The sequence below is a fragment of the Perissodus microlepis genome, chromosome 22 (genome assembly GCF_051167445.1).
Source record: "Perissodus microlepis isolate ML-2025 ecotype Zambia chromosome 22, ASM5116744v1, whole genome shotgun sequence".
Classification (NCBI taxonomy): domain Eukaryota; kingdom Metazoa; phylum Chordata; class Actinopteri; order Cichliformes; family Cichlidae; genus Perissodus; species Perissodus microlepis.
The window spans coordinates 29,964,025-29,982,684 of NC_140481.1; the positions used below are offsets into that span (position 1 = coordinate 29,964,025).

Below are 18,660 nucleotides of genomic sequence, written 5' to 3' on the forward strand. Positions count from 1 at the left end.
AGCTGGAGGTGTCAGTCAGGCATAAGCAGTAGAAGATGGATCAGGGGTGGGGAATTAACTTTCCCAAGGGGCCACATGAGAAACTGGGATTGTTGTGGAGGATGGCACCAGTAAGCTGCACTCTCTCCTTATAAGCTTGGAGAAATTGACTGGATGGATATTATTTTTTTTGTCAAGCACGCTGATGAGATTCAACCTGAGTGGAGCATTTTACATGAGAGAAATCAGCTTATGTGATGAAGCCATTATTTCTAAATTACCGCTGTGCTGCAGTTTTTTGTAACTCGATGCAGTAACTCATGTTAAAAGTTCTGAAAGGGAAGTAAGTGGTGCTTGAGATGGGGTGGTTTCAGTAGAGTAGTGTTTCCAAAATCAAAAACAAAACTTATATAGAGTCAAGATCTCAAGACAATATCATATAAAATCGCTGTCTTTTTAGCAACAACATCAGTCTAGCTTAAGCAGATTTACATGCGACTTTTTATTTATTTACAATGATTGGTCAACAGCTTGAATAAGAACAATTATTTTACAGCATTTTGCATTTTGAAATAAATGTAAGTGCATTTTATCTATAGTTCTTATAGCCAATCTGAATATGTTGCTAACAGTCTGCAGTCCAGCCACTGCAGCACATATTTCTGCATTCACTTTCCCTCAGAGAGACAAGCTAAGCACTGATTAGGTCATCCCTGGCCTTCAGAACAATATATATAAATAAGAGTTGTAATCTGCTTTTAACCAGAGAGCTGTCTAACTTCAAGCTGAAACGAAATACCAGCGTCTAGACTGGTAGAATCCAAGATAAACCCCTCAGTAATCATCACCAGTCAAATTAAATGTCTAATTCTAGATGATAAATTATGAATTTGAATAGAACATGAGCCGGGTAAAGAGTGAAAGAAATGGGCTCCTGTGCCTTTAAAAAAGAAGGAACGAGAGAGAGAATGCAGGATAACACCAGGCTGAGGCATCAGGCGGTTTAACATTCAGGATTGTGATTAATCCTGGCGACAGAAGGGTTAAAACCAGACACTGACTCTGCACAGAGAGAGGGAGAGAGTGAGGAGTGCTGGAGGGGGAGAGCGAGCACTCAGTCAGGAGAGTTGCTTTGCATGTTTTGAAATCTCTCTCTCTCGCTCTCTCTCTCTCTCTCTGTCTCTCACACGCTCAGGCCATGTGCGGCCGCCACGTCACGTGCCGCTGCAGAAAGCATCAGAGCGAGAGAGGCAGGAGAGCTGTAGAGGGAGAAAGAGAGAGAAGGGAAGGGAAGGGAGGGGTTGGAGGAGGAAAGAGAGAGGTATGAGGAGAGCGGTGGGAGAGGAAACAGTGAAGATTACAGAACGAATAAACACTGAGGACAAAGCAAAGCAGAGATGAGGAGGTTTGGAAAGAGAGAGTTTAAGGGCAGCAGAGCTAACGCAGATTCATGAAGCAGTGCATGTATGATTTTTAAAAAAGGCTAAAGATGATAGAGTCACATTTCTGTCTTATTACAATGCCCAGATAATGTTTCCCCATCTAGACGATAAGAATTTAGCACTCCAAAGAAACCAAGAAACAAACCCTTCCATCAAAACGAGTTTGGCTCTGATTCCAAATCCTCTGTTTGTGCGTTCACCAAAGTGCGAATGACCTTTGAAAACACATGACCCCTTTTTTTCTCGGTCATCCTCTTCTGTGGGTAAAAGCTGCACACACCGGTGACAACCATCCGCCTCCTCTTTCCCCTCAATGAGATGAAGAGGCTAATCACATACTGCACATGCAAGCTTTTCTTAAACAGTGTTATTATTCTTTACTATCTGAGCTTAGGAGGGAGAAGGACTGAGCCACGAGAAAACGTTTTGTTAGTCACGCACCTTTGTTCACAATCTGCTCTTTTCCATCTGAACATCTGGCTAGCACTGGTTATGTCTGATCTGATCACTTTCATACTGCTAAGTGCCATGTGTCCAGCTCCAGTGTGAACTGGAGTGCTGCCTGAATTGTACGCCGTTTGGTTCGAGTAGTGGTGGCCCAACAAGTCGGAAACTTCCTGTGATCCCGGTTGGTGTTCTCCGTGTTTATTTTCACTGAGCTTTGAGGTCCGAACACTTAATGATTTATTATGATGTTCTGATAAAGCTGGACATCGCATGAGAATCACATCAAGCATGTGAAAGAGGCTCAGATCTGACATGGATTGTTACAAATAGTCTGCTTCGGACACATTGAAACTTCTGCGTAGGCAGAGGAGCTCTCTGGATAAATGCACACTTGCTAGCGGTAAATGAACCATACTATTATATGAACTGCTCATAAATTAGAGCAAATTTGTGCAAGGGAGCAGTTAGCTCAGAAGTGAGCTAATGTCCTATTTTAGTTTGTCAGACATTGTTATTCTGACATGCACTTTGTCAGGTGACAGCTGCTGTGTGATATAATTTAGTAAAGTCAGAAATAGAATAAAAATCCTCAACACTTTTAATGTTTCATAGCAGCAACAAGATTTGTCAATCAGCTGATCACACCAGGGTTACATTGTTCTCATTCGTGGGTGCTCGAGCGCCTGAATTTACCTTCAAACATTGACCACAAGGCTCCATTTGAAAGTCTGGGTTCTCTTCAGTTTGTTATGGTAGCTTTTCTGCCAAGCAACTACAATGCAGGGATGCCTACTGTGCATACTTCCTCCACGCCAATTAGAAGTCAGTATATTACGAACAATGAAAAGCCTTAGAGAGGACAGTCAGTATCTGCACAGCCACATGGAAAACATTTTTATTCTCTGCTGTTCTCTATTCTCCTGTTGTCAAAAGAATATCGTGGGTCTCCTCATAGAGAGCCGCATGTCCCAGCATTAATATGTTTTGATTTATTTTCTTTGTGGCACAGCTGTACAAAGCACATTTATGTTCACTTCAGTGGATTTGAGTCCTGTTGTAGTTTGCATAATATTTATGGCAAGCCTTTTTGTGCATGTGTCTTTAAAGGAAACTCTGGCACAGAAAACCTCTCTTCATCTCAAGCATGAAGCATGACGGCAGATGCTGTTTTCAATCAACAGCCGCTCTTCAGGGTTATGGGGAACCTGCAAAATCCCGTGCCACGTGGGGGTCTTTCTACATGTCTAGTCATGTCCTGTGCTCAGTGTGCCATAATCAGATCTGACCATTGGCAGAGCATGAGCAGTGATTTGGAAAGAGAGCAGAAGACAAGGTCACCGTTATATCCAAACTGCTGTGACATAACTCCCAGCCAGTGTGTTGACAATAGGAACAAGACTCCCGGGGTGTGTCACCTGGACTCAATTGTCTCTGGCATGTGTGTTTAGGTGTGTGTTGCGTTTCTTCGCCCTCGTGAACGTGCACGTGGCCGGCTCTGTTTGTTTGTGCGTGCAGCGGCGAGTCCGAGCCTGTCTGGGTGTGTATGTGGGCGTCGGTGTGAGTTCAGAAGTTGACAGTGAAGTGAGACATGGAGACAAAAGCCAGATGCACAAGAATCAGTGAGTGGAGACAAAAATAAGATCTGAATCATGGGACACTCGCAAAAATCGCTCCAAGTTAAAACGCCTAGGTCTGTTTATTTCTTTTACCTGCAATTAATTTAATTTAATTTGTAGTTTTGCAATCTTTTTTAAAAATACAATGAAAACGCAAATTATAAGACTACAAATTTTAAAAAAATTATAAAAAAAAATTCCAAACTATAATTGAAAAGAGTGCATCAAAAATTTCATTAACATTATCATAAAAAACATGCAAGTGTCCAAAGCCTGCCGAATTTTAATTTGATAACTACTCAATTCTGACTCTGTAGAAAGTGGAACCAACAAAAAGTGAAAACCGATTATTGATTATTGCAGTAATTTACTGATTTAAATTAAATTCATATCCGGCTGTAGCACAAAATTTATAATTTGGATAAATTAATTCAATTTTAAGCATTGACTTCCATAAAAGATGGAGGTAACTTTTGGGTCTGTAAACGGAAGTTAAGGGAAGTGCCTTAAGCCTGCATTATCTCACTTCCTGTTTGACCACAGAAAACTCTGGATTGCTTTTGTTAGCCTCAGTTGCTAGTTTAGCTCTTATTTAATGCAATAAGATGATTATTTTATGAATGATGGTTTCATTTAGCATAAAATAGACGTTTTATGCTAAATGAAAAGGTCTTGTAATCAACAAGCTGCTACCCTGTGATCACCTTGGTCTAAGTGAGGATGAAACTGCTCAGCCTGAGGCTTCAACACAGGTCTTTACTAATCAGTGGGTCGCTGTCACTGGGAGCACGTCCGTCTTTTATGTCCAGTGTGTGCTTTTACATAAATGTGAAGTTTTATTTCCCCTTGAACTCTGATTAATATTCAAACTTGTGTTTTAGTAGCCATCGTTTTTACTATTGTAAATTTATCGACCAGGCAAATACGTTCTATTATTAAAGTAAGTTAGCTGCAGCCCTGTGTGAGTGTGTCAAGCAGCCATATCTGTAAATTACGTGAAAGATAAACCTTGCAGTTAGTTGTATAGATTCCCTGATGTGTTTAACCCAGATGGGCAAAAGTTAAACTTGGCAGCAGACCGCAGCAGCGATGAGGAGTGTGAATAGTCGCCTCAGCGTTTACATTGCAGGGAGGGGATCCCGCTTTATGTAACGCACTTCCTCGTCTGCATTGCGTTGCCAGCTAATGCTCTTGAGTTAAAAACAGCTGCTGGCAGAGCTCACAGTTCATGTCCGTGTCATCTGTGACAGAAGCAAACCAAACAGGAAATGAATCGCTGCTCTGCACCTTTATCTCATTACTGCTCCCGACTAGAGGAACACACTTGCTGTATCTCATAGTTTGATTCCACTACTGCTTTTCCATCTACTACCACACCTTTTACTGGCTGGACTCTTCGATTGTTATCATAACTTGCTGAGTGAAAGGAAAGGAGCAGAAGAACACGTCGTTCCTGTACAAACAATAAAGTTAAACCAAGCAGAAACAGGACGCATCACAAGACGAACGCTAACATTAAATGAGACCACCAACCATCTAACTGCACCCTCAATGTGGAGTTTAATGGCTGAGTGTTGTTTGTGATAAATTTCTTTCACTGGTGTATCTGCTCTGAATTATTCTAAGTTGTTTTTCATAACTGATGTGAAAAACAGCTGGTGTGCAATAACAGGAAAGGTTCATCTGATATAGTAACAAAAACGAACAAATAGAGGTTACAGTAAAACTAGTGATTCCTATCATAACTGTGCGTGCGAACATGAGTCTTTCACTGAAAAAACTCCCAAAAAACAACAACAACAACAACAAACCAAATAAGAGAGAAAGTATCGGCGTTTTATTACTGCCTGTGGAAATCGTGTACATCACTCCTCTGTGTTTGCTGCAGCTAAGTGGCCATCTCTGTATGTTTGCAGACTTTTCTACTGGTTGGTTTCTATATATAATTCTCTGCTGAGGCTGGTTCCCTCTTATCTGTGTACATACAGTGTATGTGTAGCAAATATAACCAGTCTGGCCTATGCCATCACAATATTTTACAAATATTTGTCCCCAAAGTCAGAACAGAATAAGAGAAAAAGGCTCATAAATATGCTGCTGGGGTAATCTACAGAAGAGACTGAAACTGTCAAAAGTGGCTGTTAAGGAAAAATCAGGTTTAAAGGGTTGGGAAAATAGTTCCAATGCTCAATGTCACTGCTATGAATTCATTTGAAACTGTGACTTTATTTTTATCTCCCTGCACAAGGTCTGGATGTTGTGTTCACTTGCCTGTACCTTGTGATGTTCTCACACATCGTAGGCTCAGCAAAGATTCAGTGCTTGCTCTCAGGGGATTTTCTCACTGTTGGGGATTTTTTGGTGATATTCTACAGTCTTTACCTTGAAATATAAAGCGCCTTGTTGCGTTGTTGTTGTGAGTTGATGCTATAAAAGTCTAATTGAATCAAATTGAAAAGAGAAGTATAAATTAAGCTTTGCACCTAACAGCCAGTCTGATGAAGAGGAGTGCAACCGATAGCTGGAGTCAAGTTACAGTAACATAGTCTCTGGACTTAGCAAGAAGTTCTACAGTTTCACTCCGAGCCCTCTCCAGTTTTTCCTCTCTCTGTATATAGGCAGAGTTTAACTAGCAGCACTGGCCGCCCTCGAACAGTGTTGGAGAGCTCCTCCTCTGTTTCTGATTGTCGGTTGCATCAGTAGAGTCCCAGCTGATGTGTTTTGCGACACAGCATGAGGCAAATTTTTGACTAAAGTTGAAATATTTTGACTCGTATTAACATGAATTTGCATCACATGCCGTGAATTTGCCGCATTGCATAGAGTGTGTATGTAAGCACCATGACCGTGTTGTTAATTAAGCTAATATATCCTGTGTCATTTCAGAAGTCATTTGCATTTAGCCTGTTCTATGGTGCAGTTTGAGAACAAGTCATGAAAACTGAGACACACAAGAGAGGGCGACTGGGTTGCAGCAATAAAATGCCATGTAGGATCACTTCGGTGGTGGGAAAACCAACAATAACAACAACAAAAAAAAATCTTTAGCAATGTGTCTTTGTCATATAAAGCTAAAAGTAACAGCAGAGTAACAGCTAAAGCAACTCTGACACATGAGAGTCAGAGTTAGCAGAGCTTGTAATTGCAGTTTATCTACAGTGCCGTATTTCACTGTAATGAAAACTCGCCGAGGATGAAAAACCGATGAAAGCGTACACAAATATCGACTCAATTACAATGATTGCAATAGATGTTAATTGTTACCTCCATCCTTGTATAATTAGCATAATTACTATTCTCCTGGTAATTGCTTTGTTTCCCTTTATTACACAAGAAGCTGCTGAAACAGGAGAAGATTGAAAGGGAAAAAGTTCTGCGTCAGAGAGCAGAAGGTGCCGCCGCCGCTGTTGACGAAGCGCGCACGAGGAGGATTTTGTGCCGTACTAACAGATTTTGTTCCGCCTGTTTAGCTTTCCTACATTTCCCAAAATGCCTCTTCCACACAGAGCAGCTCTTAGTTTGTTGCATTCCACCTTACGTGTAGGTGGACCCGGTGAAAGTAAAGTTAGATCAAACAAGAGATTAGTCAAGAGGAAGCGTTGCTCACCTGACTCTCAAACCTCAACCTGTCTATTTTCTGCTGCTGTGGGCGTCTCTGCCCACGACAGCTGATTCCTCCCGGTACGATTTCTGAACATCCAAGCAGCTCAAGGACAGAATCTAAAACACTTTTCCTCAATTTTTTTAAGATCATTGATTCATGTTCCGCTATGAAAATTCTGCTTGACTGTGAAAATAAAAAAACCCCATCTTAGCTGTCTTAGAAGAGGACCAAAATGTTTTTGATGTTTTTAAAGTTAAAATACATCACCCAGATTCATCAGTATGCCTCGGTACGCTCCATCCGAGGATCAGCTCTTCACGTCCTGAGGCGATTCCTGTGATGGAGATTTCACACGATGGAGAAGCTGTTTTAAAACGAGGCATTTTTCTTGATTTGACGACAACATGAATAAGAAATGAAAGGGCTAATCTTAAACCTTGAATTTCATGAAATGGGACCTTCAGAGACCTTGAAAAGTCTTGACTGTGTCGGAGTTAATGTAATAACTTTCTTGTTGGTGCTCAGGTAGAAACGTCGGATTTAAATGTGATATTTGTGGAGTTTTAGCAAATCTTTTGGGTACAACTTGCTTCAATCCAAAACCACTTCAGTTGAACTCCTTGCCCGGAGCTGGAGGATGACAGATTGACAGGCAGTGACATGCGGAGAGAGGAAAACGCATAATCTCAGCTAAATTAATGAAAGCAGAGAGGGAATCCGCGAGTCAGTGGCTGCTTCCTCCAAATGGCTCCCGCTCTCAGACAGGAAATGAAGCCAGACGAATCCTCGCTTGGCAAGTGTTTACCCAGCAGCAGCGGGAGTCGTGTTCTTGGAGCAGTTTCAACTTTTTGCCCAAAATGGTTGTTATTAGGACGGGGCTTTGGGCTTTATCCAGGATCAGCTCCGTCCAGCTGCCAGAGACACAGATCAAGCCAACAGCAGTTTATTTGATGGTCTCACTGCTTCCTGGGCAAACAGATGGATCAGAGGATAGAAGAGATTGGAATATACAGTATGGTGCATTGCATTTAGAAATGATGAGGGTTTGCAACTGTGCATGAAGAACCGTACAGCTTATAGCGAAGGGATGTTTTCACTGTAATTCAAATCTTTTCTGTATTTTAATATTTTATTGGGCATTTTTTAAGTTGTTGCTGTTATTTTGGAAAAAATGCAAATAATGACAGATAGAAAAATAATTATCATTTTTTTAATGCCATTTCCTGTGGCCAAACTGCAAATAAGAAAATACAGGGAGTGCAGAATTATTAGGCAAGTTGTATTTTTGAGGAATAATTTTATTATTGAACAACAACCATGTTCTCAATGAACCCAAAAAACTCATTAATATCAAAGCTGAATGTTTTTGGAAGTAGTTTTTTAGTTTGTTTTTAGTTTTAGCTATTTTAGGGGGATATCTGTGTGTGCAGGTGACTATTACTGTGCAGAATTATTAGGCAACTTAACAAAAAACAAATATATACCCATTTCGATTATTTATTTTTACCAGTGAAACCAATATAACATCTCCACATTCACAAATATACATTTCTGACATTCAAAAACAAAACAAAAACAAATCAGCGACCAATATAGCCACCTTTCTTTGCAAGGACACTCAAAAGCCTGCCATCCATGGATTCTGTCAGTGTTTTGATCTGTTCACCATCAACATTGCGTGCAGCAGCAACCACAGCCTCCCAGACACTGTTCAGAGAGGTGTACTGTTTTCCCTCCTTGTAAATCTCACATTTGATGATGGACCACAGGTTCTCAATGGGGTTCAGATCAGGTGAACAAGGAGGCCATGTCATTAGTTTTTCTTCTTTTATACCCTTTCTTGCCAGCCACGCTGTGGAGTACTTGGACGCGTGTGATGGAGCATTGTCCTGCATGAAAATCATGTTTTTCTTGAAGGATGCAGACTTCTTCCTGTACCACTGCTTGAAGAAGGTGTCTTCCAGAAACTGGCAGTAGGACTGGGAGTTGAGCTTGACTCCATCCTCAACCCGAAAAGGCCCCACAAGCTCATCTTTGATGATATCAGCCCAAACCAGTACTCCACCTCCACCTTGCTGGCGTCTGAGTCGGACTGGAGCTCTCTGCCCTTTACCAATCCAGCCACGGGCCCATCCATCTGGCCCATCAAGACTCACTCTCATTTCATCAGTCCATAAAACCTTAGAAAAATCAGTCTTGAGATATTTCTTGGCCCAGTCTTGACGTTTCAGCTTGTGTGTCTTGTTCAGTGGTGGTCGTCTTTCAGCCTTTCTTACCTTGGCCATGTCTCTGAGTATTGCACACCTTGTGCTTTTGGGCACTCCAGTGATGTTGCAGCTCTGAAATATGGCCAAACTGGTGGCAAGTGGCATCTTGGCAGCTGCACGCTTGACTTTTCTCAGTTCATGGGCAGTTATTTTGCGCCTTGGTTTTTCCACACGCTTCTTGCGACCCTGTTGACTATTTTGAATGAAACGCTTGATTGTTCGATGATCACGCTTCAGAAGCTTTGCAATTTTGAGACTGCTGCATCCCTCTGCAAGATATCTCACTATTTTTGACTTTTCTGAGCCTGTCAAGTCCTTCTTTTGACCCATTTTGCCAAAGGAAAGGACGTTGCCTAATAATTATGCACACCTGATATAGGGTGTTGATGTCATTAGACCACACCCCTTCTCATTACAGAGATGCACATCACCTAATATGCTTAATTGGTAGTAGGCTTTCGAGCCTATACAGCTTGGAGTAAGACAACATGCATGAAGAGGATGATGTGGACAAAATACTCATTTGCCTAATAATTCTGCACTCCCTGTATGAGTTTGGTGTAGCATGGAGACCCTCACAGCAAGAAGGTCCTGGGTTCGACTCCAATCCTAAATTGGATATTTGGAGAAAACAGTTGGATGGATATGAGCTTAAAAACAGACATAAAGAAGGTGCCTTGTCAAAACTAATGAACAGTAAGGTCTATGCAGAGCAAATCACCATGTTAAAACCACCCTCCTTTTGTAGGTGTTTGTTGACCTGTTGAGGCCCAGGTGTGGCTACTTTTGTCTGGCATCAGATATAGGTACTGTATCCTTTGGGTCCTTTGGGTGAGGAGCCTCCGTGGATCAGACCTTTTCTCGCTCTTCCTACGGCAGCGGTCCCCAGCCTTTTTTGCGCCACGGACCGGTTTATATAAATACAGATAAATACAACAAAATAAAACTAGTACCGGTATCGAAAAAAATAAGATTTATTCATAACACACGTGAAAAGACCCAGGAAAACCAAGTTAACGATAAAAACGATAACAAAATAACGCTGAAAACCGATAAAAACCCTGAAAACCATACATTTCACACCTGAGCCTCAACTCTCGCGGCCCGGTACCAAACGACTCACGGACCGGTCCGAGGCCCGGGGGTTGGGGACCGCTGTCCTACGGTGTTCAGTTGCAGAGGGATCTGGTTAGTTTGGAGGACTGGTGACACTTTGGGCTCTTTGTTTTGTTGATCCAGCGATTCCTGAGCAGTTTTGGTGAGTTTGAGTGTGGAAGGATCCACTGTGGATGGTACAAGTCAAAGGAACCAAGTCAAAGGAATGCATTTTAACAATATGATCAGTTCTATTCACTTTACCCGTCATCAGTTTTGTGTTGGGCTCATTTTTAAATCTACAGGTTCCAAATAGAGACAGAAACGCCTCAAATGCTGCTTTGATTAAGAAATCCAATTTGAATATGTTTACTGACGGTGCCTGTGATTCAAGTTTGATTAACAAATCACAAAGGAAGAAGCCATGCTTTTGATTTCCAGCGAAGGCCACAGTAGGAGGAAGACTGGGATCTTTTGCATTAAATTTCTTTTTCATGAAACACTTTAAGAGAACGTTCACACAGCCACACACTTTGTGCACAGAATTTGTTAGCACGTGTCCCATTTCACTAAAAACAAATATTGCGTTATTATAGCTGTGTTTTCCTCCACAGAGGTATTACTGTCAACAGATACATTAATAATTACTTATATGGATTCAAAGCTGTATCTTTTATAAGATTCTGTTTGCTTATTTCATGCTTTATTTACTTTCTTCGTCTACTTTCTGACCCTCACTTTTACAACTAAAGATGTTTCAACAATGAGAAATTAGTAAACAGTTTTATAACTGTAAGTTTCCATCTGGATTTTTCCATCTGTTGTTTATGCCTTCAGATTCTACACTAAGATCATGAATGTTTGCAGGGATTTATTTGCAGCTTGTGCAGGTCAGTTCTGTAATTCATGTATTTAGGAGATGACAGTGGTGTCATTAGATAACGGCGCAGATATGGGTGAAATTCAAAGTTTGGACCTCAAGTCGCATTTTGTCTCCTCTGCCAAAGTGTCAAACTCTGCAGGGTGACATGTCGCCTACCCTCGATCCAGTAAACAAACCACTGGGTCTGTGGGCCCATGTGACTTTTGTATACAAACCTTGGTTTGATTGCTATTGGGCGCTGGAAAACCAAAATAACCAAATACACAAAAAAGTCATCTTTTCCACTCAGGCTCGGAGCAAAGAATAGCAGCTCTGAAGAATAACAGCTGCAGAGGGCAGAGCACAGTGATGCATACGTGTCACACCGGACAGTTATGTAAATCCAGCCTCTCATTTCAGATAAAACAAAAAAAAAAAAAAAGAACCAAACAAACAACAACTGTGGGATGTTTTGGCAACAAGTTGTGTAAAAGTGGAGGCGAATGTCAGATCGACATCAGCGTGGAGTCATGATTGGATGTAAACAGTCGTAAGACTTTTTTTTTTATCTGCGAGTTCAGCGCAAGTTGAAACCTGAAAAAAGCCACCATTCAGAAAGTTTACATACCCACAGCCTCCCACTCGCCACGCTCAGCGTGTAGTCAAGTGTTTTCAGCTGGATTTTATTGGGAGAACACGGTGTGGCGATTTGACCCTTCGCTTACCTCACATGTCCCGCCTCCTGCCTGTCATAAAGCCTGACTTCCCAGAGCCCGTGGAGGATTTGGTTGTGGTATTGTGGCTGACATGAAAACATGAGGGACTGCTCACAGCAGCAGTTTGAGTAGAAAATCAGTGTCAGTCCTGCCGCTCTGACCGACATGTCTTTCCCACGTTTCAAAAAAAAAAAGGAAAGAAATGCTTCAGAAGCACAAAGGCTGCGACAGCTGAGGGCTTTTAGAGGTTTTCTGTCATATGACAAAATTATGTCATTCTATTAATGCTAAATCTTCACAATCTCTCCTCACTCTTCCTGCCTCCTATCTCTTCTCTGCTTCATTTGCTCAAGTGTCTGAAATCTTTCCACGGCTGTTTTGGTTGATTTTGGTCACCAGCTTTGAAGTTATTTATAATCTGTGGCGCCGAGCCTGGAGCTCCAAAAAAGTGTCTTACAAATGTCGCCACAGTGGAGGTCTGAGTAGTGGCGGATGATTGCTCAACTAGCATTTTTATGCCTCTATTCCAAGGAAGAAACATTTGCGGGGGGGAATATGTTTTTTCAATCAGAAACGGGAAAGAAATGAAGCAGCCGGCTGAAAATAGAGCCGCTCTTCTATTATAGTGTTACATTCAGAAATATAGCTGCAGGGAAAAAGCTTCACTGCCACACAGTTTAATATCCGCATCCAGGAATCGCTTCCACAGATTTTGCCCCCTCCCCCACTCTTCCACGCTTCCACTTCCCAACATTTAAATAATTGTGTTCATTCTTAATTATTTGAACCCCCTTTTAGTGCTTTGGTAGCTCATGTAAAAGTGGCGTTTGAGTAAAGCCAGCTGGAGTCAACACAGGGGGAAAAAAGTCCACTGCAGCACCATCTCTGAATCATCTGCTCTCTTTAAATAGTTTTTTTCTTTCCTTTCTAACCACATTTGTCTAAATGTGTGGCTCAGGCATAATCATTCTGAATCTTTAGCCAGCACTGGGATGTTCTTTTAAATATCAGACACTGCAAAGGGTTAAAGAAAAAAGCTCCTCTCTCCTGCTTGTCGTAAATCGAGTATGACACGTCCCTGGCTCGATGGTGACACTTGGTGGTGACTTGGCATCACTACGGAGAGACAAGATGCTTGCTGTCGTCGAAATTTGAAGTCGAATGTGAAGAATTAAGCGCGTTGTTAAAGGTGTAGAAGAAACGGTGATATGTTCAGGTTTAATGGGGAAAAGCATTTGAATATATTGTCCACTGTGTATGGGATAATCCTCTTTATGCTTATCTCAGTGGGAATCATTCCTGGCTCTCTGCTGCTCTCTGGATAAAGGATGAGAGGCAGAGTGTGCAGCACATGTGACTCTGCAGCCAGCGGCCTCTAGAGTCCAACAGCAAACACTAAAGCTGGAGGGGTTTGACCTGAGTGGGATTTAAACACTGAGACAAAAACGTCTCCTCGTGCTTTGCTGCTTTTTCCCAAAACCTTTTTTTATGATCTTGAACATACTTGAATTAGATAGAGCTATAAGTGCATATCTTTGTATATTCAGTCCTACCAGAGGTCCTGTCATGTTTAGCACAACACTGGACATCAAAACCTCAATTATTGAATTTAAATAAAATTTTATCTTGATTTTATTTGCTTGTAGGCGGAGCTCTCTAAAGCTTCTGTCTCACCTTCAGATTTAGATATTTAGAATTCAGTGACGCTGATTCATTTTTAGCTCATCTAGCCGAAGGACCGATGCATCTGTCCGTCCAATGAAAGAGTCGCTACTCCTCTCAGGGTATTGGTCCAATTTTAGTGAAGTGAGATACATTTGACTTTGATGTGACTGTTAGTGTAAACCTGCTTCTCAAATGATCAAAAATCTCCAAATTGTGCTCAAGGTCAAAGTCACATTTGTCATTGTCACTGGATTTGAACTTTCATTAGTTTGTGCAAAACAGCCCAGAAGGCAAGAAAAGACCCCCCCCCCCCTCCTCGTACTGGCACATTACAATAACCTGTGAACTGTGATGGATCATGATAAAGTAATACGTCACTGACATATTGTAAAAATTAGTATTTTTAGATGCATCTGTTTCTTGTTTAGTTATTAAAATGAAGATCATACATAGACTTGTTACCTTTTTGCATGCGGAGTGGTCAGAAATCACCCACAGGCAGAGCTGATAGCGGCGTCAATGTCAATAAAATCGTATCCATGTCCATCCCCGGGGCTGTTTATTTTTCATCCCATAAAAACAATAAATTATTAAAATATTCTGAGTTCAGAAAGTTTGATCTACACTATAAGTTTGCAGAAGTCAGTGCAGTTCAGATGGATAAAAGTTGAATATATAACAAAACAAACGATATTAAAACAAAACCAAAAATATACAATAATAAGCTCTTTAAAATATATTCAAAGGACATAACATCAAATAAATGACAGTGAAATATCAGCTCTACAGGTAGAAAAGAAGTAGAGTGAAATAAATTGAGAACAATCAGAGTGTACTGGAAATAATAAACTAAAAACACATCAATAAATAAAATAAATGTATAAGGATAATAAAAACATAAAATAAAATAAAAGGTACCATCATCCAAAATGTCAGTAAATAAATATAAAACAATAAAAAATGCTGGTTAAAAACAGTTGAAAAGTCTGTCTCCTGGTGTTTCATAGGGCAGACATGTCAGGCTGTATTCAGGCTTTAGAGTGAAGTCATGTTTGTACATCAGCTAAAACTAATAAATTCACTGCAACCATCGAGAACAAATGTAAGTGTGTAAATGAATCTAAATGTAATTACATTGTTACTCCTTTAAATATAATACAATTTAACAGAGTGTTTTTCCAGTGTCCTGATTGGTGGGGATTGTTTCATGTCGTCATCTTCAGTTCGCATCTCTGTGGCGTGCGACCGTCCTCGGTCAGGGCAGATGGGCTCTAATCTGCAGATAAAACTAGATGCTGATGATTGGACAGCTAAACGAGTAATTAAGCTGCTGATTTTGGACTGTAGTGCAGATTATTGTTCACTGGAAAGACAATTAACAAGCGCTCGTATTCTTTCTCTCTGCTCCCTTCTTGTCTCTTTTTTAGTTTATTCGCACAACAAGTGTCACATATTGCCAACATAAAAAATGTAATTAAACTGGCAAAATTAACACATGAACAATTAACGAATGGCATCATAAAAATGTTGCACTGGCAGGGGTTTTAATAACCGATAACAAATTAAGAGGCAGTATGATTTTTAGTTATGTAATAAGATCTAATATAAATATCTGAGACACAAAAAAAGAAGTTCAGAGAAAAAGCATCTCTGAAGAACTCAAATAATCTGCTTCATCTGGATGTTTACAGTGTGATAAACGCTACCATGAAAACATCATCAGTGCTCATGTCATGTTTGTGTATCTGTGTCCTGTCCACACTTTAACGTGGCGAGAACAGCCTGCAGGCGAATGTCACAGTCCGCTGTCAGTAGCTGTTTAATGATCCTGGTGTTGTGACTCATCTTAATCTCAGTGTGCGACCCTCTGTTTTATATGTTACACACAAAAAAAGTGATTTTCATGTCAGTTTTCCAGGTGGCACGAGCAAATTTACATGTGAGAAAGAGTTCTGGTGGCAAATGTTGTACTTTAATTCTCATGAGCTTTTTATTTCCAGTATGATGATTAAGACAATTTTAAGGGATGCCAGAATATAGCTGACATTACTGAAACTTGATTTATTTTGTAAGGAACCCTGTGGATTCATGTATATTATATATAACATGTTCCTGCAACTAGAAGCTCACTAACTCACTAATCTGTCCAGGTACTCCACTTCTCATCCTCTAGAAACTGTGATGGGCTTCAGCTGCTAACTGGAAGATTGATTATAGATGGGTATCTTAGCTGACAAGCTAATCATTTGATCTGAGATAACCAACATTTTCTTTCTCTTCCAGGTGGTCAGGCAGTGCCTCAGGACCCGTCACCCCCCTCTACCTGCCCTCCGGGCCCCCCTGGACCTCCAGCCGGCACCAACGGCAGCAGCGACATCATGGTGAACTTTGACCCTGACCCGGCGGACCTAGCGTTGTCCAGCGTGCCAGGCCAGGAGGCGTTTGACCCACGGCGGCACCGCTTCACCGAGGACGAGCTGAAACCTCAGCCGATGATCAAGAAGGCCCGCAAGATGCTGGTTCCTGACGAGCAGAAGGTACTACATCTCCCACAATCCTTTTGTTTCCTTTACGTCCAAATTCACTGCAGGAAAGGATTTTTAAAGCTGTTTGGGGAAAGAAAATGCTCAGCTGCTTGCTGTGTTTCTAATTTAATCGCTAGTAAAATTAAAATATATCCATAATGGACCAGTTTCCCGTTTTAAATTTAGTTGTAGAGTCTACTTTTTAAAAATCTACTTGCAATTTCAAAATTATTTTTGCAGCACAAGAACGCAATTTCAATTGTATTCAAAAATAGAGTTTGGGACAAATTATTTTATAAGATGAAATGAGTAAAATCAAATTAAATACTTAAAATAAAATAAAATAAAATAAAAATAAAAAATAAGCCCCACTAGTAAATCTCAGGTGTTGTAAAGGTACCTAAAGATAAAACCTGCATAAAGATTCACATATAGCTCAGCAGAAGGTCACATTTTCCTTCAGTATCTGTCTTAAATAGAAGCCACAGCCACGTTGTTTCATTTTAAACTCTAAACTTCATCATAACAAAAGGCCACGGCTCTGACAGCTCCTGTGCGGAGTGAAAAAAAAACGAAGGGAGCGTGACGCCCACTGGTATTGATGCCTCCTGACGGGAATCCTGAAATATTTTGTACTCAGCTCATTGCACACTAGGAAAGTCTCTGATCAATGGCTCGTGCTTTCATAGTTCAGTGCGGAGCAGCTGCAGCTCCCGAGGCGTTTATAATTTATGGAGAGATGGAGGCACTCACCTTGCTCTGTTCAGCCGTTGCCGGTTTTATAAATCATATATAGGAAGGTTGGAAAAATGACCTCCGGCCAGAGTTAAAGATGAAGTTGAGAACGGCTTCTCATAAACAAGCTTTAATATTCCGCTCTACGGTTAAGATTTATCTGCTCTCATGAGCAGGAAAGTCTGGCTTGGATTAAAAGTTATGAAATAATCCAGGATCTAATTAGTGTTTATATTTACACAAATCAGAAAGCAGCAATATTCCCAAGATCTCTTTAAAAATGTTGCAGAGGGATACAATAATAGCTGTGTTTAATTGTGGAATGATGCTAACTTTAACCAGATGTTAAAGATCCTTATTAAAGCTCTCCATGAAGGCAGTGAAGCATGTGGGCTTGCTTCCCGGCATAAATCTTTCAGATAGATATCTCTACAAGGTTGTACTCTCAGATTGACCTCCTATTTTGCTCTATAGGTCCCAAAGTTTAACACAACACCAGGGCCGCTTCCAGTCTTCTTCTTGCGAGACTTTCATTGGCCAACAAATTCCTTTCCTGGCAAAAAATCCCCAAAGTAACGTTGCAGGCTTTTGTGGGGCCGGAGGTCATGTCCGTGGCGTATTTATTCATTCGGCTGAGGCGCTCAGCAGGTCAGAAGAGAGCTGCATTAGGAATGACATGCCTCATAAAAAGTTATTGATAATGTTTTCACAAGCACTTACTGGTGTTTTCCGTCAAACTGATTCCTTTTGTAGTCATTGCAAGATGAATATTATTGGTCTTTTGTGTATGCAGATCAGTAGATTGCTAGAAGGCTTTGAGGTCTATGCATCTATGTGTGTCAGCTTTTTTTTTCTTTTTTATGAAAAGGTGTTTTAATATAAGAAATTAAGAGTTAGAGTAGCTTATTTTACACCGTGACCTGCAGGCAATAAAAAGCACAGAAAAGCTGTTGTTGGTAATTCTAACTGCAGTTTAAAGGAGTATTTCATATATTAAACCACAGCTATCCTAAACTACTTTCTTCACTCTGTAAATCTGTTTAATGAATGTTCATCTTCTCTAAGCTGCCATAGCAAACATTTACTGCTGAGAGGCAGTAAATGCTAAACCCGTGAAACATTTTAATTTATCTAGTGCAGCTACAAGCTTTAGGATAAGAAGTATAGCACTTTTTATGTGGTATACGTCACACCTGTGTTTGGGATGTTTTATGCTTTTGAATCCAACCACAGTCGTGCTGCTCATAAATGAGTGTCATCATGGTGACGTTATAAAAATGGCAGTCATAGTTTTGTTATTCTGTACCTGTAACTATTCAGCTGTTTCCACCTTTCCTCCTTCCTTTCTCCCATTTTTGACACCCTCATCAAATGACTAAACCTTCTCATCCCGCTCTCTCCTCTTCTTTTGTTTTTTTTTTTTCTTCTTCTTCTCTCCTCCCTCCACCTTCCTCCCCACACACCCCAACATACCACACCGCCGCCGCCGACAGGATGAGAAGTACTGGAGCCGGCGAGTGAAAAACAACGAGGCGGCGAAGCGCTCGCGGGACGCACGGCGACTGAAGGAGAACCAGATCTCAGTGCGCGCGGCTTTCCTAGAGCGAGAGAACGCCGCCCTTCGCCAGGAGGTGGCCGACGTGAGGAAAGAGCTGGGCCGCTGCAGGAACATCATCAACAAGTACGAGAGCCGGCACGGAGACTTGT

The 18,660-nt window shown here is 41.0% G+C and overlaps 1 protein-coding gene across 1 annotated transcript in view; it reads left to right on the forward strand.

Moving 5' to 3' along the window:
• dbpa (D site albumin promoter binding protein a) overlaps positions 1-18,660 on the forward strand; it is a 41,132-nt gene that overhangs the window by 17,693 nt on the left and 4,779 nt on the right. The window contains exons 4-5 of the mRNA XM_084918914.1: positions 15,977-16,230; positions 18,447-18,660. The exon at positions 18,447-18,660 is cut by the window's right edge and continues 4,779 nt beyond it. Of these exons, the coding sequence (XP_084775040.1) occupies positions 15,977-16,230; positions 18,447-18,660 (468 nt within the window). The remainder of the gene's footprint in view (positions 1-15,976; positions 16,231-18,446) is intronic.